Below are 23,212 nucleotides of genomic sequence, written 5' to 3' on the forward strand. Positions count from 1 at the left end.
CTGGGCCACACCCTAGCTTCCTGCAGCGCTGGGGGGCTCCATGGTACCCACACCCATGCGCACCCCACCATGGCAATCAGTACTCCCAGAGAGGGGCCACCCCCAGCATGCATACCAGGGTCCATGAGCCCCCGTAGTGGAGAGAATGTGGGGCTAGTGACATGCCCCCACCCCACCATCCAGTAGGATCATTAAGTCTAAGGTCACTGTTGCCATCCTAGGCGACAGACGGGTCCAGTGGAGGGAGGCCAATTGGAGGCAGAGGGGTGGGGCATGGGGGCCTGGCCACCAGGTAGGAGCCACCAAGGAGCAGTCCAGCGGCCTTTGCCCCCTGCGGTCTTGCCCACCTACCCTACTGGAGCCTGGCCTGGCCGCGCCACGCCTGCGTCCGGCGTCTAGCTTGCGCCCCAGCATTAGCTGACCTGCGGGCGCCTGAGCCGGAGAGAACGGCGGGCGTCGGAGGCGAGCAGCGCCCCCTGCGGCCAACGTGGCGGCGCGGACGGAGGGGAGGGGGCGCGCTGTGGGGGATGGGCCGGCTCCGCCTGGGGACCCAGGCCCTGATTTGCCAGGAAGGCGACATCCCCTGGGGGACGCGGGGAGCGCTAGCGCACGGATGGAAGAGAGCACGGCGGCGACCTCAGGTTCCCCCACCTCCCAACCTCAGGCTCCCGACCCCCGGCGGCGGGGGCGGAGGTACGTGCAGAGCCAGTCCGGTGGGGTGGCCGGGCCCGGCGGCAGTCCGGCCGGCCCGCGCTGACCCCTGGAAAGAGGCACGGGTAGCGCGCACCCAGGCGAGCGCTCGGAGGCGTCGCCCTCCACCGCCTTTTAAAGCCCCGGGAGCCCCCGGCACCCCGCGCCGCGTCGCGGCCCCGCCCCCTCATGCATATGCAGGTACGCGGGTGACGAATGGGCGAGCGAGCTGTCAGTCTCGTCCCGAACTTGTTGGCTGCGGGCGCTGGGAGCGCGGGCGCGCAGAGCCGAGGCCCGGACCCGCAGCCGCCACTGCCGCCGCCGCCACTGTCGCCGCCGGGAGCCGGGAACCGGGCCGCCGGGAACCGGGCCGCCGGAGTGCGGGAAGCTTCGGCTGAAGCCGCCGCCGCCCCTGCACTACCGCCGGTCGGGCCGCTCACCCGGGCCCCGCGCCTGCCGCTGCGCTCAGACCCCGCCCGCGCCGCCGCTGCCGCCGCCGCCGCTGCTGCCGGCGCTCGGAGGGCGGGCGGGCGGAGGCCAGCGGCGGCGGCGGCGGCGGCAGCGGCGGCGCGGGCCGAGCGGCGATGCGGGCGCGGGGTCGGGGGCGCCTGCCCCGGAGGCTGCTGCTGCTGCTGGCGCTGTGCGTGCAGGTGAGGCGGCGCGGCGGCGGGACGGGGCGCACGGTGGCCCGCGGGGTCGCTTCCGGCGGCTGGCCCGCTCCCGCTGCGCCCCCGGCCCGCGCCTCCCGTCGCCGCTGCCTTATTTTTAGGCGGCGCGGCCCATGGGCTATTTCGAGCTGCAGCTGAGCGCGCTGCGGAACGTGAACGGGGAGCTGCTGAGCGGCGCCTGCTGTGACGGCGACGGCCGGACGACGCGCGCGGGGAGCTGCGGCCACGACGAGTGCGACACGTACGTGCGCGTGTGCCTGAAGGAGTACCAGGCCAAGGTGACGCCCACGGGGCCCTGCAGCTACGGCCACGGCGCCACGCCCGTGCTGGGCGGCAACACCTTCTACTTGCCCCCCGCAGGGGAGCGGGCGCGGGCGCGGGCCCGGGGCGGCGGCGGCCACGACCCGGGCCTCGTCGTCATCCCTTTCCAGTTCGCCTGGCCGGTATGTGTGCGCCCCCCGCGCCGCCCTTCTCCGCGCGCCGTCTCCCTGGCGGGCGGGCGGGCGGGCGGGCTGCCCCGCGGCCGGCGGGCTCGGGCTCGGCTCGGCTCTGGCGTGCGGAGCGCGCGCCCGACGGGGCGGGGCCGGCAGGGGGCGCTCGCGGGGCCGGCCCGGAGTGTGCGCTTTGTGGGTCCCGTCGGCGGCGGCGCCCCGGCCACGTGGGCGCGCGTGTGCCGCAGCGGGGACGGGGCGCGGGGCCCTTGCGGGCCAGGGTCCAGCCGCGGGTGCGCCTGCGCTGTCCTGCGCGTGTCAGCCTGGCTGCCCGGGGCGCTGCCCGTGCCGGGGCTGGTCTGGGGCAGGTCCTGGCCGAACTGCCTGCTGCCCGAAGCCATCGTGCGCCGCCTGCCACTTCCTGGGTGCCCCTGGGGTCCTGGCGGGCGCCGCGTGCCCTGGGCTGGCAAGGGGCAGGGTGTGGATTGGCGACGGAGATGCTGGGCCTGGGCTTTGGCCAGGCGGTGGCTTTGATCGCCCTCTGAGCTCTTCCTGCTTCCGGGCTGTTTGGTTCTTTTGAGGGGCAGCCGTAGGGTGGGTGTGTGTGTCTGCTATCGTCCTGGGTGAGGGCGTGGTAGTGAGGCTGCAGCCCCAGGCCTGGGCATGTCTGCCTGATGTGGTCCAGCCTGGCAGCCAGGTCTGGGTGGGGTTCTCAGTCAGTGCTGTGGGTTTTATGGTGAGGGAGGACAGGCAGGGTGGGGAGAGCAGGTGACCCTCAGAGATGTGAGCCCAAGAGTGGACACTGGGCAGGCTTGGGAAGAGGCCAGACCCATTGGTGCTGTACCTCCAGGGGGGAAGCTTGGGAGAGGTGATGGCAGCATGCACCCAGTGACCAAGGCTCCTGGGCAATTTAGCTAGCGGTTGGCACCAGGAGCCTGTGCAGCTAGTGACCCAGTTGTAAAGAGCCCTGAGTGGGCTGCAGGTTCTCTTCTGTGTGAGCTGCCCTGGCTCCACACCCTGGGCTGCCCCTCTTCCCCCCACGCCACCCACCAGCTCTGGATGGTCCTGACCAGTCTCCATCTTCTATCCCCTGACCTCATGCCCTAAGTGAACCTCGGGGAGAATGCCCCAGCTTGGGCCCTCCGAGCAGTGGGGCGGATCAGCCCAGCCCCCGCACCCCACAGCCAAAGGAGGCGCGGGCAGGTCTGTGCAGGGCTGCAGCCTGTCATCTGGGCTTGCGTCTGCCAGCACAGCTCCAAATCACTACCTGAGGGTGTGTTTTCTGCTCAAGTTGGCAGTCGTGGGCGTGGGGGCAGGGCCACCGGCAGGAATGCGGCGGGCCGACGCGTGTCCCTCGTGGCCCTGCCCCACTGGCCGGCTGGTGTCGGGCGGGATGGGGCAGGCCCTGCCTTCCCTCCAGCCTAGGGCACCGGGTCCCAGCCAGCTTTACTGCTATCCCCACTCCTGGCTGGGGACAGGCAGGCGGTCACACACACTACCCACCTCTCTCCTGGCCCTGGGTGGAGGACAGGGTGTCTCCTTCGGCTGGCTGGCCTTGAGTGTGGAGCTGATGTGACCTTGGTGGGAGTGGGGTGGGCAGCTGCGGGGACCAGACCTTGGAGGCAGAGGATGGGACTGGGAGCTGCTCTGAGTCCTTATTCTGGCCCCCTGAAGGGGCTCTGGTACTGCTGTTTGAGATCACCCCTGTCTGGGAGTTAGGAGCAGGGCTGCCCTTCCCCTAAGTCCCCCAAGAGGGCAGTGACACCTGACTGGTCGAGTGGAGATGGCATTTGCCCTCTTCTCTGGGGAGGAGGCACACAGGAACCTTCTGTTGGGACCTGGTGGGTATGGATTCAGAGGAACCAAGCAGGGCCCTGCTGGATGCCCTAGCCCATATCTGGACCATGTTCTGGGCGCTCAGATGGTACCAGCAGCTCCATCTGGGTCTGGGCCTCTCAAGGGCACCTCCCTGCAAACTGTCTATCAGTGTGTGTCCAGGGGCCAGGTCTCTGACCCAGGCTGAGCTGGAGAACCAGGTTGTTGGAGGCAGGTTTGGTGAACTGCTGGGCTGAGTTGGGGGTGCCTTCTCTAGGGTGGGACTGGTCTGCCCCACTCCATTTGGCTACTGTAGTCTCTGAGGCCAGCAGGGGCCCAGGGGTAGGAGGAGAGGGTTGGCTGTGGCTAGGGTGGCCACCTGAGTACCCAGGGATGGGGTGGCAGGCCCCACTCTACTTCCTAGTCTCTGAAAGAAGGCTCTGGCTTTGATGGCCCTGTCACCTCAGCCTCCCTCCTCCCAGGGTCTTCCCCAGGGTGCTTCTGGCCTGGTACCCTGACCCACCTTTCAGCCCTCTTGGCCTCCCCAGCTTTCCTCAGCCCTTAGGAGCTCCAGGTGGCCCGAGAGAGCCCAGGTGAGGACTGCTCCAGCCTAAGACTGCCTACGAGGGTCTCTCTGAAAGAGTCAGAGTGTGTGTGTGTGTGTGTGGCAGGGTCTGGGTGAAGTCACCCACGATGCCTGCTCATACCTCCACAGCCTGGGCTAAGATCCCCACTCTCTCCCACACCTGGACTCCCTGACTGCACCCGTGGGGCCTGCTCCCAAACAGAAGCCTTAGATGCCATTGATGTAAGGCGAGGTGGGATCCCTCGGGCGGTGGGTGGGGATGTGGGGGAGTGGCTATGTGAAAGGCAGAGGGTAGACAGCAGGCTGGCCGCAGAGGCCGTCAGGGAGGGGTAAGTGGCTCTCAGGAACTGCTCAGACTGCTCTGGGCTAGAGGTCTGCCCTGGAGGCATGGGTGTAGGTTACTGCTCAGCCCTGGCCTCTGGCTGGAGCTGGGACCCCTACTGCAGTGCCCCCCTACCCCTGCTCTGTACCAGATTCCAAGCCGGGATCCCTGCCTCCCCCAACCCCCTGAATGAGCCCTGTACTTGGTCCTGAGTTCGGATTTCTGTCCCTGCCCCTGGGCCTGAGCCAGCATTTCTGGGTCCTTATCCTTAGTCCCCCCTCCCTCTCACTGACCCCTCTCCTCTGAGGCCGGGCCCGGAGCCTCAGGTCAAGCTGAAAGTGTTATCTCCCAGGCTGAGCTGGGTGTCTGCATCTTGAGTCAGGGTTTCTGTTCCCTAAAAGCTGGGATCCCTATATGGGCCCCCATCCCCTTAGCTTCACCTGTAAGCATGGGGTCTCTACCTCCTGAACCTGAGTCCCTATCCTGAATCCTACTCCCCAAGTCAGGGTCTGGACCCTAACCCCTCCTCCCCGCACCAGGCCAAGAGTCCCCTATCTAGGCTGAGAGTCCTTGACCCAGTCTGAGCTGGGTTAAAGAGGATCAGCTGTCCAGGGCTGTGGTGTTCCTGAGATGGTGTGGGGAGGCGTTGGAACCCAGGACTGAGTTCTCTGGGAGAGGGTACTGGACAGACAAGGCTCGTCTGTGGCCCCAGAGCCGACACCTGAGTTCCTGGGGCCCCTCCTCCTGCTGTGCCCCCATCCTGGGCGACAGTGGCAGCAGAGAATCAAGTTTCAGGAAACGTACCCATGCTTGGAGCTGGCACCTGTACAGCACTCTGCTCTGTGGGGGGCTGGCTGGCTGTGCAGTTTCCAGGCTGGCCGTGGTCTGTGGGCAGTGTCCAGGAGGCCGGGATGTCTCTCTCAGGCCTGGGGCATCTGAAGCATTGGGCGGGGGGATGGCACAACGGAGGGGGTCCCAGGAGCCCTGGTGGTGCATTGGCTTAAACAGTAGGCTGATCACTGAAGTCTACCAGCACCCTCCTCCCCCCTCAGCGCCCCGGGGGAAGATGGGGCAGTCTGTGTGTATGGCAGCGTGTGGACCCTCTGAGGCTCCAAAGCAGCTTGATGCTGTAGGGTCGCTATGTGTCAGAAGCAACCAAAGGGCAGTGGGCTTGGGTTTAGGGGCCTGGCCCGGGGAGGTAGTGGTGGGGTGGGGTGGGATCTGGGCAGTTTACTGGAAGGGGTATAGCTTGGCAACACATGTTGAGAGGGGACTGGAAGGGTGGGGCCCCTGTTTCCTGCAGGGTAACCCAGGTGGGTGTGGTCTCTGGGCTGCTCAGCCCCCACCTGCACTGCCCACATTGCCCAGCAGAACCCCATCCTCCCTCCCTCCCTCTTAAAGCGGCAGCCCTGCCCTAGCCCTCATGTCCTATGGTGGTGCGCCGGGAGACTGGACAGGCAGAGAGGAGGAGAAACTGAGTCCTAGAGGAAGACAGGATCCAGGTGCTGTGGGGAGGCCAAGGCGTCCAGCAGGGATGGGAGCCAAGGCGTCCAGCAGGGATGGGAGCCTGGTATGGGAGGAGGCCAGGGTGCCCAGCAGAGCACCCCCTGCCCCCCTCCCTTTGCTGGCTCAGGTTCACTCATGAGGGCTCCCTGTCGCCCAGGTGTGAGGAGCCCAGCTGGCGGGTGGTGCATGTCCCTGCGGGAGCAGGTAACCGGAGCCCTGGGCTCTGGTGAAGGTGGTGGTAACCCTACCTGCCAGACTGGCATGGGGTCTCCTGGGAGCCAAGAGGTACTCCCTACTGGCCCCAGAGCCCAGGTGTGGCCCCCAAGGGGCATCAAGGGCTGCACTGACCTGTTGGGGCTGCTTTGGGTAGGAGCTGACTGTCCCACGTGGCCAGGCCCTGACAGTGGGCATCACTGTACCTGTGCCCCTGCCCTGACACCCCTGTACTCACACATAACAGAGCCCAGCCCTGTCCATTTCTATTTTGTCATCTCTGCAGCTCAAGGGGCAGGGGCAGGAGCCGGCTGTGATCCACTGGCTCCCAGCTCCCTGAATCCCTCTGCCCTGTGCCCCTTGAACTTCTCTGACCCATGTCCCCATGAATCCCTTGCTGACCCTTGTCACCCTTCTGGGCTGCTATGTAATCTTCCTGGTTGAAATCCCAGAAACCACACTGCTTCCTGCACTCAGCTGCCTCACATCCAGCCTCCAGCATGCTGGGGGGGGCACCTGCTCCCTGTCACACCGGAAACTCCTGGCTGCCTCTTCCTACTCTATGGCCTGTTTCCCCTTGAGTGCCAGGGGTGGAGGCACAGCCCCAGCAGCAAGCTGCACAGGCCACGTGCTGCTTGGATGAAGGAGTGAAGAAGTAAATGAGTGGGCAGACAAGCAGGTCAATGAACACAGCCCTAGAGGGAGCCAGGTGCTGCTGCAGCAGCTCCAGGGTCCTGGGGAGGGCTGGACTTGGGGGCAGGGGGTGGGGCTTGAGAGCGGCAGGCCAGGCGAGGGCAGTGTACACTCCTGGAGGCAGATGGGAGGCTGCGTGTGGGGTGGGCCAGCCAGGAGCAAAGGTCGAGAGAAGGGTCAGCAAAGGGCTGAGTGGTGGGGACCTGTGGCAGCTTCCTCAGCATGTCTGGGTTCCTGTGCACTAGGCTCAGGGGCTGGGGGGCAGAGGGCAGGGGGTGGGCCAAGAGGCCCAGTGGGAGAGGTGAGCTGCCTTCTCTGGGTCTCAGGCGGCACCTGGATGACCAGGTAGGTATAGGTCAGTGAAGCTGAGAGGGCGGGTTGTGGGGCCTGAGGAAGAGGTTCATCTCGAGGTGAGGGCAGCAGGGGGTCCTAAAGGCTGGTCCAGGAGTCAGTCTCCCTGGGGACAGCAGGTGGGGTGGGTGCAGAAGACCACTAGGATGTGAGGGCCTGCGCTGGGCCTACCAGGTCATGAGTAATCTGAGGCCTTACACCCTGGGGCAGGACCCAGACGTCAGGTCTAGCCTGCCTGTGGTCCCCAGTTGGGGAGCCAGGCTCTGTGGGATGGTTGCCAGGACTGCTGGGGCCCATGGGCAGTGGGGCTGTGGGTAGTGATTACAAACAGTGGGGCTGTGGAGAGTGAGGCCGTGGGTGGTGGGGCCATGAACAGAGGGGCCATGGGCATGGTCTGTGGACAGTGGCTCTTTTGCAAATGAAGTTATGGTCAGTTAGTCTGGGCAGTGGGATGGTGGGCAGTGAGTAGGCCATGATGCTACCCCTCCTGCTGCCCATGGGCCTGTGAGTGAAGCTTCCAGGCCAGGCCAGTGAGCTCGGGTTACTTTGCTGGCGGGCAAGCAGGCCAGGCCCTTCGGTTGCTGGGGTGACAGGCTGACAGCATCAGCCATCATGGCCGCCTGGGTCCCAGGGGCCAGATGGCCTGTGAGGGCCAGCCACCATGTGCCCGTATGTGCATTGTGTCCCCTCTGTGCTCTTGTGTGGAGAGTACTGTATATTACTAGGGGCGGAGGCGGCGAGGAGGGTGAGGAGAGGGGTTCTTGGATGGGCTGGAGGCCCAGGTATGGTGGGGGGCGGAGTAGGTGGTCTCTGCCAGAGGCAGCTCTTACGGGAGCAGGACAATCTTAGTTGAGGGGTGACCCTGAGGGGGCAGGGACTAGAAGCAGGATCTGGTGTTGCCCACCATGAGCCCATGCCCAGCTAGTTGTAGGGGTTTCCAATTGGCACCTCCTGTTCCCAGGCCAGCAGCTTCTTGGCCCAGGTCCGTCTCTGGCTCAAGGCTGGTCTGGGGGGCTGTGAGCAGCTCCCTGTACCCATAGGTCCAGAGATATGGCCTCTATCTCCCACCTGATTGGATGGGGCAGGGAGAGAGGGGGTCTTTGGCTGGCAAGAGAGCTCAGAGTCTAAGAGACAGAGGCTGCAGGGTTGGGGATCTGGGAGAGGGGAGCCAGGTCCCAGGTGTGGCAGGCAGGGCCACAGGCCTCTGATCAGCCCTCTCTGTGTCATGTCCACAGCGGTCCTTCACCCTCATCGTGGAGGCCTGGGACTGGGACAACACCACTAGCCCAGATGGTGAGTAGCTGGGCAGGGACAGTACCGGCAGGGCCTCACTCAGGGCACTGGGCAGCTGGCTCCCCTTGGCCTCCAGATGCCTCCTGGCTGGTCCTGGTCCTGGACTGGGACAGAGGCCTCTGTGCCAGGAAACAGCCTTATCCTGGAGCAAGTGCGCAGTTCCCTTTTTGCCCTGGCTGCTGGGAAGCCCCGTGGCATCTGAACCACCCTCCTGACCAGTTTCCGTGCTTGTCTGGCTGGGCATGTTCTTCAGACCCGAAGTGAAGGTCATGCCTTCAGAGGCTCCATCTCCTCTCCTGAAACGTGGGCCTGTGTGGCTCCTCACAAGACACTGCTTGTGCCCAGGTTGTCCTGGGAGGAGGCCAGGGTTTCTGGTGGTGTGAGAGCCTCGGATGTGCCGACTAGCACATACAAAGACCCTGGGGCAGGTCAGAACCTAGAGGCCTTGGGGCCTCCATGAGGAGGCTGGCCTTCCTTCTGGTGTGAGTACGGGGAAACCATGTCAAGAGGCAGGGTGGGGACAGTGAAGGAAGAGGACACTGTGTGGCTAGGTGAGTAGGAGTCTGTCCTGGGGTGGCTCTGAAGGTGTCAAGAGGTCTGGATTCTGGCCACTCCTGAGGCTGTGGGTGAGGGAAGTGGTCAGGGATGGAGGTGGGTGTGTGGGCAGATGGTGTTCCAGCACTGGGCAGACATGGAGTGCTTTGGGACAGAGAGGTGTCCATGGGAATGGAGGCAAGGATGAGGCTGGAGAAGCAACTGTTGTGTCCCTCAGGCCTGGTGGGGTCTGGGTTCTGAGGAGAGTGGCGTCTGGGCTCTGGGTATTGGTCTGGGGGGCTTAGGGTGTGAGTGGGGGTTTGGGGCCAGGCATGTGGTGATGGGAGCTTTGGGGGTAGGGTCTGAGTGTAAGGGCATGAGGGCCTGTCTGAGGTTCACCAGCCTTTTATGAAGGGGAGCTTACCTTGTACAGAGGTAGCCAGGCATCAGGTCCATGTTGCCCAGTGCAGGTGACTCTGAAGAGAGATCTCTTTGCCTTTTCTGGTCCACACCGATCTGAGCAACGAGTGGGCACTGCTTGACTGGCTCCATAGAGAGTGGTTCAAAGTGCAGGGCAGAGGGGTTCCTGGACCACAGCTGTGTGGGCGAGGGGTGGGCAGGGTACCTGAGTAGGCACAGGTGGGGGAGAAAGGGAGAGTGGTGAGCACAGGTGGAAAAACAGTAGAGGGCAGAGGCTGGGGACAGCATGTGGTCCTCTGGGCCTGGCAGGAGAGGTGGTAGACTCCAGAAGGGACAAGTCCACCCCAGACTGTGGTGGGCTCCCGAGGCCCCCTTCCTGCCCAGGCCATGCAGAACAGTGTCTGGGCCACTGTCCCTCTCTTGTCCCCCCAGTGTAGCTCAGTTCTGCCCAGCCAGCAGCCTCTCTGCAGGTCTCCCCATCCACACAGGGGTAGGAGGTCTGGGCAAGCCCAGTGGGTCCCTGGCTGTGTGCACCCCGAGGACAGAGCTCTTGGCTGGGATGCCCAGCAGGCTGACTCTCTCCCCGCCCCCCAAGAGGAGCTGCTGATTGAGCGGGTGTGGCACGCTGGCATGATCAACCCCGAGGATCGCTGGAAGAGCCTGCACTTCAGCGGGCACGTGGCCTACCTGGAGCTGCAGGTCCGCGTGCGCTGCGAGGAGAACTACTACAGCACCACCTGCAACAAGCTCTGCAGGCCGCGCAGTGACTTCTTTGGCCACTACACCTGCGACCAGCACGGCAACAAGGCCTGCTTGGACGGCTGGATGGGCAAGGAGTGCAAGGAAGGTGAGGGCCAGCGGGCAGCACCCAAGGAACTGCCGGGTGCCAGAATCTGGGCTGCAGCTGCCTCTCCTCTGTCCACAGCTGTGTGCAAGCAAGGTTGCAACCTGCTCCACGGGGGATGCAGCGAGCCCGGGGAGTGCAGGTGAGTGTACCCTGCAGGGCCACCTCCTATTCAATCTCTGGCTGGAGTGAGGGGCCAGCCTAGGGTTTGAGGTCAGTTCTCAGATGGGGACCTGGGGGCCTGAGGTTGGTTCTCAGTGGGGGCCCGGACTGCAAGGCAGGTGTGCTGGGTGGGGGATGGGGTGGGGGGAGGAGAGGCAGGGATGTACCACCCTGGTAGAGACCTTGAGCCCCAAGATGGAGGGCAATGGGGCTGGGGCAGGGAGGGCACACAACAAGGGAAGGCCTCGAGCCCCTAGAATGTGTGAGGATTCAGGTTGGGGTACACTCCGCAGGAGCATTGAGCTCCCCCCACCCCGTAAGGGCAGAAGGGGACCCCAGTGAGAAGCCTGCTCTTCCAGTATGAGAAGGAGGGCTCTGGAGGACTTGGGGTCAGAGAGGGGCTGCATCTGGCAGGTGAGAGGTGGTGGGCCCTGCACTCTTGGGGAACAGAGGGCCTTTGGGGACATGTGGTGGGTGAGGCTGAGTGGAGGTTGACTCACACCAGGCCCTGAAAGATAGCGGGGAGCTGCCATCCTGGGACCTTGCAGCTAGCAGCCAAGTGCTTTGCTGCTGCACCCCGTAGGGCCGAGTGCCGGTGAGGGGTCTTAATGCGGGGTGAGAGAAGGGGCCAGGCTGGTAGGTCAGCATCCTCTTTGGGGCCCTCCCTGACACCCTGGGAGACGCGAAGGAAGTAGAGGCTATAATGTGGGGCCGGTGGGCTGTGCTGTGGGGCGCTTTGATGGGCAGTGATCTTGAAGTCCCTGGCTGGGGCAGACAGGCGCACGCCTGGCCTCCTCCAAAGATAGCCAAGGCTGGGTCTGAGGGAAGCAAGGCCAATGCCCTGCTATCTTCAGTGGCATCGCCTCTGGCTAAAAGGCTTGAGGTCTTCCCTGACCTCTGTCCTTTCCTTATTGGGTGGGGAGGAGGGGAGGGGAGGTGAGGAGGGAGTGGTGGGAGGGCAACTGGAAGGTGGGGGCTGGGGGCTGTAGAACTGGGAAGAGTCCCAAAGGAAGTCCTCTGGGTGAGCCCCAGGAGGGGTGGCTAGATGAAGGGGAGTGGTGGGTGTGAGGGAAACCCGATGTACCTCTGTGAGTGAGGTGGGCTGAGGCCAGCCCCATCTCAGTGACCACAGTGAGATGAACTCGGTAGAGTGCTTGACTTCCCTTTGGTAAGCATAATGGGCAGAGCTAACCCCTCCCCATGCCCCTACCCCCAACACTAATTAAGTACTGGGCCTGGTCCCCACGCCCCCTTTGCACCCCCCCAAGGTGACCCTAGTGGGTGGGGCTCAGTGGTCAGGGCTCAGTCCACCTACATAGTCCCCACATAGTCACTCATTGAGCTCGGTGGGTGGGCCTAAACTCTATCCATTCTCTCTGCAAGCCCAGTGGGTGGGGCTTGCCTGCCCCCCAAGTACTTGGGTGAGACCCGAATCCAGTAGGCAGGGCTTTGACCCCCATAGGTGCTGCTCAGCCCTCCATGACCCCGTTGGCCTCTTGTGCTGTATGCAGCTAGTTGGGGGCTTGCAGTCCTGGGCAGAGCCATGAGTTGGAATGCCCCTTGGGGGGGAGGAAGCCCCAGGCCTGGCCCCTGCCCAGGGTTTGGGGAGAGGAGGCATGGTGAGCCCCGCCCACCGGCTTCCCCGCCCGCCCAGTAGGCAGGAGTAGGCAGGTCCAGCTGCTGCCTGCTCCGGTTTCAGCCCCACCGGATGCTGCGGAGATGGCCCTGCCTTCCTGCTGCAGGAGTGACTTGTGTGTGTGTGTGTGGGGGGGGGGGGGGGGGAAGCCAGGCGGGTGTGCTGCCCCACTCGGGGTTGGGAGCACCCCCTGGGGACTTGGCGCCTGAGCTCCATTGCTGGGTGACCAAGGCGCTTCAGAGCCCTCCCAGAGCCGTCCCGGGGCTCCCCATCTGTCAGTTGGAGGATGGTCTCTTGGGAGGGAGTGGGATCCACCCTGCGGGAGGCCGGTCTACCGCATGCGGGTTCACCGGCCTCGGCTTCCCCACGCCCTGGCCCTTCATTTGCTGGCCGAGGGGCTGGCCGCTCAGGAAGGGCCGCGGCTTTCCCTTTGACAAAAATAAATTCACGTGTGGGGCGGGTGGGGCGGCGTGGAAGTGACGTTATTAGACATCATTCTGTCCGGCTAGACTTGTGTGCTCTGGACAACAGAGCTCCTGGGGTTCTGTCCAGAAACCAAGCATTCTGTCCAGCCTGTAGAATCTGGGTTTTCTGGCCCTCCCCTCTGCTCATTGTGCTGTGGACCTCAGAGCCCTGTCTGCCCTGCTGCCTGCTGCCCCTCCCACTGGACTTCCCCGGGGAACACTGGCCAAGGGCTGGGGCAGGACTGGACTTGGATGACAGGTTGGGCCTCGTGAGTCTTGGTGCCTGGAGCAGAGATACTTGTGAAGGTGGGGCTGGAGTATCCCAGCACAGGGTTCAGAATGGCCCTTGTCTGGACTCCAGGCACCGCTAGCCTGGGGCAGCCATGAGGGCTCTGTGTCCGCATCTGGAAAGGGGTCAACTGCTGGGCCTTGTGGTTAGAGAAAGGCTCCTGTCCTTGAGTTATGGACAAGGTCATATGCTGTATCCAAGGCCACGAAGGCAGGGCTGGACTCCGTACCCCCCACCCCCCCACCGCCTGCCTAGACCCCGCTGTTGCCTGTCCCTGGCAGCATTTGGCCTGTGTGAACTGGTGCGTGCCTGCCTGGGTCCAGGCAAGGCCTGCCTTTCCTGGCGCCTGCCTACGGGCCCCTGCTCAGGGTTGAGTCCCAAAATAGCCAGAGGGAACTGATGCGACAGCTGGGGCGGCCGGGAAGTGCGGTGACAGTCAGGCTGCCTGGCCCAGGGCCTACCCAGTTCAAAGGCCCAGGCTGCTTGCCTGCTCCTGTGGGTGTCCCCTGCACCCGTGGACTTCACTGCCTCCTCTTACCAGGTGCAACTACGGCTGGCAGGGCAAGTTCTGTGACGAGTGCGTGTCCTACCCTGGCTGCGTACATGGCACCTGCGTGGAGCCCTGGCAGTGCACCTGCGACACCAACTGGGGTGGCCTGCTCTGCGACAAAGGTGGGGTGCAGGGAATGGGGAGGAGGTAGAGCTGGCCGGGGCAGCAGCAGGCCTGACCCAGCCTCTGGCCCACAGATCTCAACTACTGTGGGAACCACCGCCCCTGCATCAACGGCGGCACGTGCATCAATGCGGAGCCCGACCAATACCTCTGCGCATGCCCGGACGGCTACTCCGGCAAGAACTGCGAGCGGGGTATGCCCGTGGTAGGGGCTGTACAGGGGTGTGTGTGGGGGGGGGGCTTGTGGGCAGGGCCGGGGCTGCATCTGGGTCCCCCACCCATCACCCTGTCTGGCCTCCTAGCTGAGCACGCCTGCGCCTCCAACCCGTGTGCCAACGGGGGCGCTTGCCACGAGGTGTCTTCCGGCTTCGAGTGCCATTGCCCCTCGGGCTGGAGCGGGCCCACATGCGCGCTGGGTGAGTGCGCTTGCGCATGCCTGGGCGGGAGGGCTGGGAGGTGAGGGGCGTGTCCCCGCCGGGCTGCCCCCACAAGGACCTGGCCATGGTCCTATGAGGCTGCCAGGTCTGAACCAGTGTCACCTTTCCGGGGAAGCTCTAGGCCAGGGGTGTCAAACTGGCGGCCCCTTGGTAATTTTTTGTGGCCCCCGATGCTCTGTAATAAAATGAAAATAGAAAAATTGTTATGAAGCAAATAGCGCTTAGGGGAAATTCCCTCGTTAACCCTTTAACTACTGAAGACCAGCCTACACGTGGCCCAGTGCCTTTCCTGGGGGGGCCTGTGGATGTGTATAAACACGCTGCCTTCAGTTCCGGCGACGTTTGGGACCGAGATGTCTTCCACTCGCAGTGTCACGTCATGTAAACAGAGCCCAACAGCGACCAGGTTAAAAGGAGCGCTCTGGGCTGTGCTGTTAGCAACCATCCCTAGCGGCAGCGCTAGTTCCCATTGCTAGAGGGAAGCCGTGACGATTGTGCACCACTTTGTCAGCTGTCCAACATTTTGTGTTTTTTATTAGTTACTTTGTTATATTTTCCTTTCACAACATAAAAGGTAAGTGAAAACTAGTAGGAGGAAAGCGCTGGCAAGTTCCGGGTAAAAAAGAATAATTTTAGTTTTATAAATACATTAAATAAAATACATGTTTAAATAAAAGAAATTATATAGTATTTTAATTATCCTATCCATATTCCTGAATCCTCACTTCAAAATATAAATTTAACAAAATTTGTAAATGTGATGTGGCCCAAGTGTGAAACTTGCCTTTTGCACCAAATGGCCCGTGTTTTAATTGAGTTTGACACCCCTGCGCTGTGCCTTTCGTAGGCTTGTCCTGGGCCACAGGAGGCTCTGCGCCCACGAGATCTCACACGTGCACCCCCTACCCCCAACGATCACCCATGCACAACCCTCCCATGCACATCTCCGTGTGTTGTCGCCCATAGCATCCTGTGAGCCTCCCATCTGCCCCTAGGCCCCCAGGCTCCCCATCTCCGATTGGACCCTCTTCTGCTCCCTGACCACCACCTCTTTATGGCCCCGCACCCAGGCCTGCCTGTTACACATGGCCCTGCCCCCACGCCGATGCCCACATACTGTTCCCTTCCCCCTCTGCAGACATTGACGAGTGTGCCTCCAACCCGTGTGCAGCGGGAGGAACCTGCGTGGACCAGGTGGACGGCTTCGAGTGCATCTGTCCAGAGCAGTGGGTGGGGTCCACGTGTCAGCTGGGTAAGGCCCCCCACGGGGGCGCTGTGTGCGCGCATGTGAGGCTGAGCTGCTGCTGCTGCTGCTGCTGCTGCTGCTGCTGCTGTTGCGTAGGGTGCCCCCGCCCAGTTCTTTCCCTTGTCTCCTCCGCAGACGCCAATGAATGTGAAGGGAAGCCGTGCCTTAACGCTTTTTCTTGCAAAAACCTGATTGGTGGCTATTACTGTGATTGTCTCCCGGGCTGGAAGGGCGCCAACTGCCACATCAGTTAGTATGGGGTGGGGTGCAGGGGGCAGGGCTGGGGCCCTGGGCTCTCCACGTGACGCCCCCTCTGTTCCCAGACATCAACGACTGCCGAGGGCAGTGCCAGCATGGCGGAACCTGCAAGGTGAGGCAAGGCCGGTGGGCTGGGGGTTGGGGGTCCCCTGCACAGGCCACCTCACCGACCCCACTCACTACAGGACCTGGTCAGCGGGTACCAGTGTGTGTGCCCTCGAGGCTTCAGTGGCCGGCACTGTGAGCTGGAGTGGGACGAATGTGCCAGTGGCCCATGCCGGGGCGGTGGCCTCTGCCAGGACCTCGTGGACGGCTTCCGCTGCCATTGCCCCAAGGGTCTGTCTGGGCCCCTCTGTGAGGTGAGGGACACAGGACCGAAGGACAGACTGTGTGCTGAGTCTGGAAGGTTGGGTGGGGGCTGGGGCAGCTGCTTCTGTGAGAGTCTTGTCTGCCAGGGCAGGCTTCCTCCTGGGGGCCTCAGCCTTATTGCTGCCATCTGGGCACTGGTCTACTCCCTTCCTCAGGCCTTGGAGGGCTTCAGGGTGGATGCTGCTGTTCCCAGCAGGCTCCTGTCATCAGGGCAGGTCCAGCCTTGACCAGCAGCCTTTGGCTGGCTCTGAGAGGCCAGGATAGAGGGGCAGTAGGGCGCTGGCCTTGCTGCCTGCAGGGGACCATTGCAGAAAAGGCTCAGGCCCTAGAGGGTCTCCCACCACTAACCTGCTGCCTGGGGTGGCTGGTTCCCAGGGGCTTGGCTGCCCGCATGCTTGCCAGCCATGGAGCTGGCCTGTCTTTGGACTCCCCAGCTGGGTCCTTACAGACACTTGGGCCAACAGGTGGGTGTGGACCTGTGTGACCCCAGCCCCTGTCAGAGCGGGGCCCGCTGTTACACCCTGGAGGGCGACTATTACTGCGCATGCCCTGACGACTTTGGCGGCAAAAACTGCTCTGTGCCTAGGGAGCCATGCCCTGGTGGGGCCTGCCGAGGTGGGACTGTGGGGCGGGGCCTGCCGAGGTGGGACTGCGGGGCGGGGCCTGCCGAGGTGGGACTGCGGGGCGGGGCTGGGAGGGCCGGCCATAGGAGGGGGTGCTGGCTGCAAGGCACAGCTGACCCAGCCCGCTCCTGTGCTGCAGTGGTTGATGGCTGTGGCCTCGAAGCTGCGCCCAGTGGCGCTTGTGGCCTTCACGGGCACTGCATCAGCCAGCCAGGTGGCAACTTCTCCTGTGTGTGCGACAGTGGCTTCACCGGTGCTTATTGTCATGAGAGTGAGTGGGTGGGCAGTGCGCAGGGTGGTGATGGGCTGTGGATGGGGCTGTGCACTGGGCTGGGGCTGCGAATAGGGGTTCAGCGGGGTCAGGGGGACCCATGGATGGGGCTATGAATGGAGGTGGTGGAGAGGAGCTGTGGGGATTTGTGGGCGGGGCTGTGGGTGGGGTTGGTGGTGCAGCATTTCCTGGCCCCTACCCACACGCCTGGCCCCTGCAGACATTGATGACTGCCTGGACCAGCCATGCCACAACGGGGGCACCTGCATCGACGAGGTGGACGCCTTTCGGTGCTTCTGCCCCAGCGGCTGGGAGGGCGAGTTCTGTGACATCAGTGAGTGGGGGTGGGGAGCCGGGCAGTGCCCAGACTGGGGCTTGGGGGAGGGGGGCTACCTATCCATGTGTTGGGCCACCACCCCTCAGGGGTTCTGCAGCTAGGCCTGCTCCCGCTGCCCACACTCCCCACCCGGCCCCTTGTCTGTCCTTGGCCCAGCTCCGGTGGGCACCCCTTCCCAGGCAGCCCTCCTGAGCTCCACCACAGCACGCTGATGGGCATGCTCCTCTTAGACCTAGACGACTGCTCCCCCGACCCCTGCCACAGCCGTGGCCGCTGCTTCGATCTTGTCAACGACTTCCACTGTGCCTGCGACGGCGGCTGGAAGGGCAAGACCTGCCACTCTCGTGAGTGCCCTGCCTGCGCACCACTGTGGGGCCACCGCCTGCCCGCCCACCTGCTGAGACCCCTGTGTCCACAGGGGAGTTCCAGTGTGACCTCTACACCTGCAGCAATGGAGGCACATGCTATGACAGTGGTGATACCTTCCGCTGTGACTGCCTCCCAGGCTGGAAGGGCAGCACCTGCACCATTGGTAAGACGGCTGGTCTGGGCACCCCAAACCCACTCTGAGCCCTGGGGCTCCCAGTGAGCAGGGCCTGCCCCGGCTGGCTGACCAGCCCCTCTTTCTCTGCCCTCTGAAGCTGAGAACAGCAGCTGTCTGCCCAACCCCTGCATGAACGGTGGCACCTGTGTGGGCAGCGGAGACTCCTTCTCCTGCATTTGCCGGGACGGCTGGGAGGGCCGAACCTGCACCCACAGTGAGGCCGGAGGCAGGGGGGCTGGTGTGGGTGTGGTGGGGGACCTGCAGCTGCTGACTGCCAGCCGCGGCTACCTGCCGAACACAGCCCCTCACCCCTGTGAAGACCCCTCCCCTCCCCTCCCAGCCTCACCGCCACCTCCTACTTTCCTCGATCAGGGTTGCTTCCTTCCAGAAGCCCTCCCCACTCCTCCCAGCTCCCCCTTTGCGCCCCCCCCCCTTCCGCGCTGGCATTGGTGGTGCAGGTGGCTGGCTGGGCGGGCAGCTGCTGGAATGACCACTCTGTTACTCCCTCCTCAAACCCAGACACCAACGACTGCAACCCACTGCCCTGGTGAGTGGCTGCCAGCGGTGGGGTGCCACAGGCCTTGCTGGCACAGCAGACCCCCACTGAAGCCCACCCTCTTCCCCGCAGCTACAACGGTGGCATCTGCGTGGATGGCATTAACTGGTTCCGCTGCGAGTGTGCGCCTGGCTTCGCTGGCCCTGACTGCCGCATCAGTGAGTGGCTGGCCCCTGGGCGGGGGTCCACTCTCCACACCCTTGGGCTGTGCAGTCTCTAGCCTCAGTGAAGACTAGGGTGCCTCTCCCTGGACCCCTCAGGCAGGCTTCTACCTGAGACCTCTGCCCAGGCCCCTCACTGCAGGGCAGGGCAGGGTAGGGTAGGCTGCAAGCCAAACCCACTCATTGCCAAGGAGTCAGTGCTGACTTACAGCGTCCCCTGCTGGGTAGAGACTGACACTGTTTATAGCAGGAGGAAGCCCAGTCTTTCTCCCTGGGAGCTGCAGCTCCGGGGCCCGCTGGCAGGTGAACCGAGGCCACCCTCACCTGCCCTTGTTGGCTGCTGAGCCCTGACTCCCCACAGACATCGACGAGTGCCAGTCCTCACCCTGCGCCTATGGGGCCACGTGCGTGGATGAGATCAATGGCTACCGCTGCAGCTGCCCACCTGGCCGGGATGGCCCACGGTGCCAGGAAGGTGGGCTGGGTGGGAGTGTGCCAGGCAGGAGGCCTATGGGATCCACAGCTACTGGAGGGTGGGCATATCAGGTGAAGGGGGCTGGGCTATGTCTGGCAGGGGCTGATCATGATGGGGTGGGGGAGAGGGGGAACTGACTATTGGGTGGTCACCCACCTGGCTTCTCATGCAGTAATCGGGTTCGGGCGGTCCTGCTGGTCTCGGGGTACCCCCTTCTCCCACGGGAGCTCCTGGCTGGAGGACTGTAACAGCTGTCGCTGTCTGGATGGCCGTCGGGACTGCAGCAAGGTGCGGGCCCTCTGCCCTCACCCCAGCCCACACTGGACCCCAGAGGGTGGTTGCCTGGCGGCAGTGCCTCCTTGCCCACATCTGACTTTAGTCCACCTGATGGTGTGCACATTTGTCGTAACCCTGACCCTCTTCCTGGCCTGGGGAGACGGGCTGGGCCAGGGCAGTAGTGGTCAGACCCCAAGGCCTGTGCCTTGCGGGGCTCCCCCCTCCTTCTGGCTTCCGGGGGCATTCTGCTGGGGAAGCATGCAGCCTGGGCCCTGACACGGGGCTGGCGGGTGTGCAGCTGGGAGGACTGACCTAGGTTGTGGTCTGTGCCACTGTGCCATGCTCATGCCATGCCTGTCCCAGGTATGGTGCGGGTGGAAGCCCTGCCTGATGACCAGTCAGCCTGATGTCCTGAGTGCTCAGTGCCCTCTCGGGCAGAGATGCCAGGAGAAAGCACCAGGCCAGTGCCTGCAGCCACCCTGTGCGGCCTGGGGGGAGTGCGGCCCCGAGGAGCCCCTCCCATCCAACACGCTCTGCCTGCCACACTCTGGCCACCTGGACAGCAACTGTGCCCGCCTCACGCTACACTTCGACCGAGACCAAGTGCCCCCAGTGAGTCAACCCTGGCAATGGGGCTTAGCCATTAGGTAGCCTATAGGCAACCATGTGTGTGCAGGGGGTTGGTGGCAGGACCCAGGACATCATGTCTATTATTGGGGTCTGCTCTTCTGGTTGCTGATGGATTGGAGCTAGGAGTGGACCGGCTACTCTGAGCTCTGGACATTCCCCTGGAACTCAGGCCCTCCCCTCTTCCCCCAGTGCCTGGGACTTAGAACGCCATGAGGTGGGGCCCCCGGTGCAGTCACCTTGCAGCTGCTGCTGCCCCAGGGGATGGAAAGGGCTGACTGGCCTGGGCGCCCCTTGGGCAGAGTCCTGCCCCTCTCATGCTATGGGTCTGCACAGGGTACCACTGTGGGCGCCATCTGTGCTGGGATCCGCACCCTGCCAGCCACCCGGGCTGTGGCCCGCGATCGCCTGCTGCTGCTGCTCTGTGCCCGGGCGTCTTCAGGGCCCAGTGCTGTGGAGGTGGCCGTTGTGAGTGCTGGGGAGGGTGGGGGGACTCCCAGGGCTGGGTAGGAGGCTCCCAATGGGAGCACGGGGGGGGGGGGGGCAGGTGGGGTAGGAGGAGGGGCAGTGGTAGCTCAGGCCCAAGCTGCGTCTAGCAGATGCCCATCACTGATACTGGCCCACGGGAAGCATGCTAGGGGCGTGGGGAAAGCTTTCACCGGAAGAGCTGGAGCATCTTCCGTGGGTGGGGGACAGCTTCCTGAGGGGCTGCAGTCAGGGTGGGGGAAGGGCAGAGCAGGTATATGGAGGCCCCGGAGAAGGGGTGCTGCCCCCTGACAGAGCTGGCCCTGCTGAGCGGCAGCACAGCCTCCCCAGGCGTGGTCCTCAGCCCTGTGTCCTGGCCGGCCCCACCCCAGTCCTTCAGCCCCGCCCAAGACGCAGGGGACAGCAGCCTGGTCCAGAGCGCCGCCCACGCCATCGTCACCGCCATTACTCACCGGGGGAACAGCTCCCTGCTGCTGGCCGTCACCGAGGTCAAGGTGGAGACGGCCATGCTGGGTGGGGCCACCACAGGTACGGGGCTGGGCAGGCAGGTCTGCTGCCCAGCCCATCTCAACCTTCATGATCCTCCCACCTGCCCCTGCCTCACCCCTGGGCCAGGCGGGCAGTCTGCTGCATGCCCCGCTCCTTTATCCAATTGCCTCACCCCCTGGGCCCTGCGGGTGGCTTCGGGGCTGCCTGAGCCCCAGCACGCTGCCCTCCCACAGGCCTGCTGGTGCCCGCGCTGTGCAGCGCGTTCATCGTGCTCTGGCTGGCCTGCATCGCCGTGTGCGTCTGGTGGACCCGCAAGCGCAGGAAAGAGCGCGAGCGGAGCCGGCTGCCGCGGGAGGAGAGCGCCAACAACCAGTGGGCCCCGCTCAACCCCATCCGCAACCCCATCGAGCGGCCGGCAGGCGGGGCCAAGGACGCGCTCTACCCCTGCAAGAACTTCACGCCGCCGCCGCGGAGGGCGGCCGAGACGCTGCCCGGGCCGGCGGGCCGCGCGGGCAGCGAGGACGAGGAGGACGACGAGCTGGGTCGGCCCGAGGAGGACTCCCTGGAGGTGGACAAGTTCCTCGCCCCCAAACGCACCAAAGACCCGGGTTGCGCGCCTGGACGACCAGCCCACTGGGCCTCGGGCCCCAAAGTGGACAACCGGGCCGTCTGGAGCGCCAAGCACACCCTGGACGCTGCCAAGGAGTAGGCGTGGCCCCGCGCCGGGGGCAGTGGGGCGCACAGTGTCTTTATTTTGTGTAAAAAAAAGAGAAAAAGGCAAAAAACAAATGTTTATTTTCTACGTTTCTCTAACCTTGTATAAATTATTGGTGAGGGTCCGGCAGTGGCGGTTCGGCGTGTCCCTGGAGAGTGGCTATTTTTGTAGGGGGGGTTGTGTTCTCACCAAATCCCGTGTTTGCTACCAGATATTGGACACTGTTTACAGAACCTTTCTTTTGATTCCTAGCTCGGGCACCTTAGAGGCTCGGGGCCAGAGGTCCGCTGGGGCCCCTGGCTGTCGGCTGGACATGTGGCGGTCAGTGTGGCCCATGGCGGTCAGCATGTTCCATGGTGGCCGGCGGGGTCCTTGGGTGCCGCCGGGACCCATGGCTGTCGGCTCTGTCGACGTGGTCTGTGGCCGTTCCCTGGCCTGTGCCCTGCTGTCCCATGTCCGCTGCAGCTCCCCGCCACCCCAGAGGCCTCCACTGTGCTTTCAAAGTGACCTTCCCGTGGCTCCGCCCCGCGGGGCTCCTGACAAGTGCCTTCACTCAGACCCCTCCCCTGTGACGTCAGCACCTGGCCACCTCCTGCCCTGCCCCTGGCCCTGCCGCCCCTTGTGAAAGTGCATTTTTGTAAATATGTACATATTAAATGAATCACTCTGTATATTTGATTTAATAACTTAAAGGTTTTGGCTTCCCCCGTTCCTTGAACGCTGCTCCTCTGTTCCTTGCGGCACGGGTGGGGCAGTGCTGTGTAGGGTAGACACCGCAGGCAGGTCCTGTGTAGGGTTTCGAGGCCTGGGCAAAGCCACCTGGTGCATTAGCGCTCCTAGTCAATGCAGCTAAAGGAAGGCTCGCAGCCTGGCTCAGCATCGCTTGGCCCAGAGCCACCAAACACTTTTTAAGGGCTTTGTTGGCGGGAGGCTCTCCCCATCGGCCCTGAGTCGTCACAACCCTATGTATAACTGAACAAAGTACTGCCCAGTCCTGCACCATCCTCACAGTTGGTCCGAGGTGGGAGCCCAAGGCTGTCTGCCAATCTTCTCCAGGGCCTTCCCCTTTTTCATGCCCTCTCAAGCATGAGTTCCTCCTCTGGGGACTGGTGTCCCCGGACAAAGGCTCACCACCTGGACTTCTAAGGAACGTCTGGTGGTCAGATGTGCATGTCCTTTTGGCATGCCATGGTATGTGCTTTCAGGATTCGTCTGCAGCGCGGATTCTCCTTCAGAGAACCCAATGTTCTTATCCCATGTTCCACTTTCACACACATGTGAGGTGACTGAAAAATACCATGGCTTTGGTCAGGCACACCTTAGCCCTCAAAGTAACATCCTTTCAATACTTTAAAGAGGTGCAGCAGATTTATCCAATAAATATCTTTTGATCTTGACTGCTGCTCCCATGAGCCTTGATTGTGGATCTGAGCAAGATGAAATCCTTAACAAATTTCATCTTTTCTCCATTTATCGTGCTGTTATCTACTGGTTCAGTTGTGAGGACCTTGGTCTTGTTGATAATGAGTTGTCATCCATACTGAAAGCTACAGTTCTTGATCTTCATCAGGAAAAGCTCCAGGTTCTCCTCACTTGCAACAAGCAAGGTTGTGTCATCTGCATAATACAGGTTGTTAATAAACCATTCTCCAATCCTGATGCTGTATTCTTTATTTAGTCCAGATTCTCTGATTATTTGCTCAGCACACAGATTGAATAAGTATGAAGAGAGGTTATATCCCTGACACACAT

The 23,212-nt window shown here is 63.2% G+C and overlaps 1 protein-coding gene across 2 annotated transcripts; it reads left to right on the forward strand.

Moving 5' to 3' along the window:
* The first annotated feature begins 1,274 nt into the window (after positions 1-1,274).
* JAG2 (jagged canonical Notch ligand 2) lies at positions 1,275-21,675 on the forward strand. Of its 2 annotated transcripts, XM_075530961.1 has the most exons (26): positions 1,275-1,340; positions 1,460-1,801; positions 8,511-8,568; positions 10,118-10,369; positions 10,448-10,508; positions 13,459-13,589; positions 13,665-13,784; positions 13,893-14,006; positions 15,166-15,279; positions 15,409-15,522; positions 15,597-15,643; positions 15,717-15,890; positions 16,365-16,515; positions 16,663-16,794; positions 17,015-17,128; positions 17,362-17,475; positions 17,550-17,663; positions 17,773-17,889; positions 18,195-18,222; positions 18,304-18,389; positions 18,754-18,867; positions 19,040-19,155; positions 19,507-19,755; positions 20,107-20,238; positions 20,628-20,784; positions 20,979-21,675. In XM_075530961.1, the coding sequence occupies exons 1-26, from the start codon at positions 1,275-1,277 to the stop codon at positions 21,452-21,454; spliced, it is 3,693 nt and encodes a 1,230-aa protein (XP_075387076.1). In that variant the 3' UTR covers positions 21,455-21,675. The 2 variants fall into 2 exon arrangements, with proteins under 2 accessions (XP_075387076.1, XP_075387077.1); XM_075530962.1 differs by lacking the exon at positions 15,409-15,522.
* Positions 21,676-23,212: the final 1,537 nt, after the last annotated feature.

The sequence above is a fragment of the Tenrec ecaudatus genome, chromosome 14 (genome assembly GCF_050624435.1).
Source record: "Tenrec ecaudatus isolate mTenEca1 chromosome 14, mTenEca1.hap1, whole genome shotgun sequence".
Classification (NCBI taxonomy): Eukaryota; Metazoa; Chordata; class Mammalia; order Afrosoricida; family Tenrecidae; genus Tenrec; species Tenrec ecaudatus.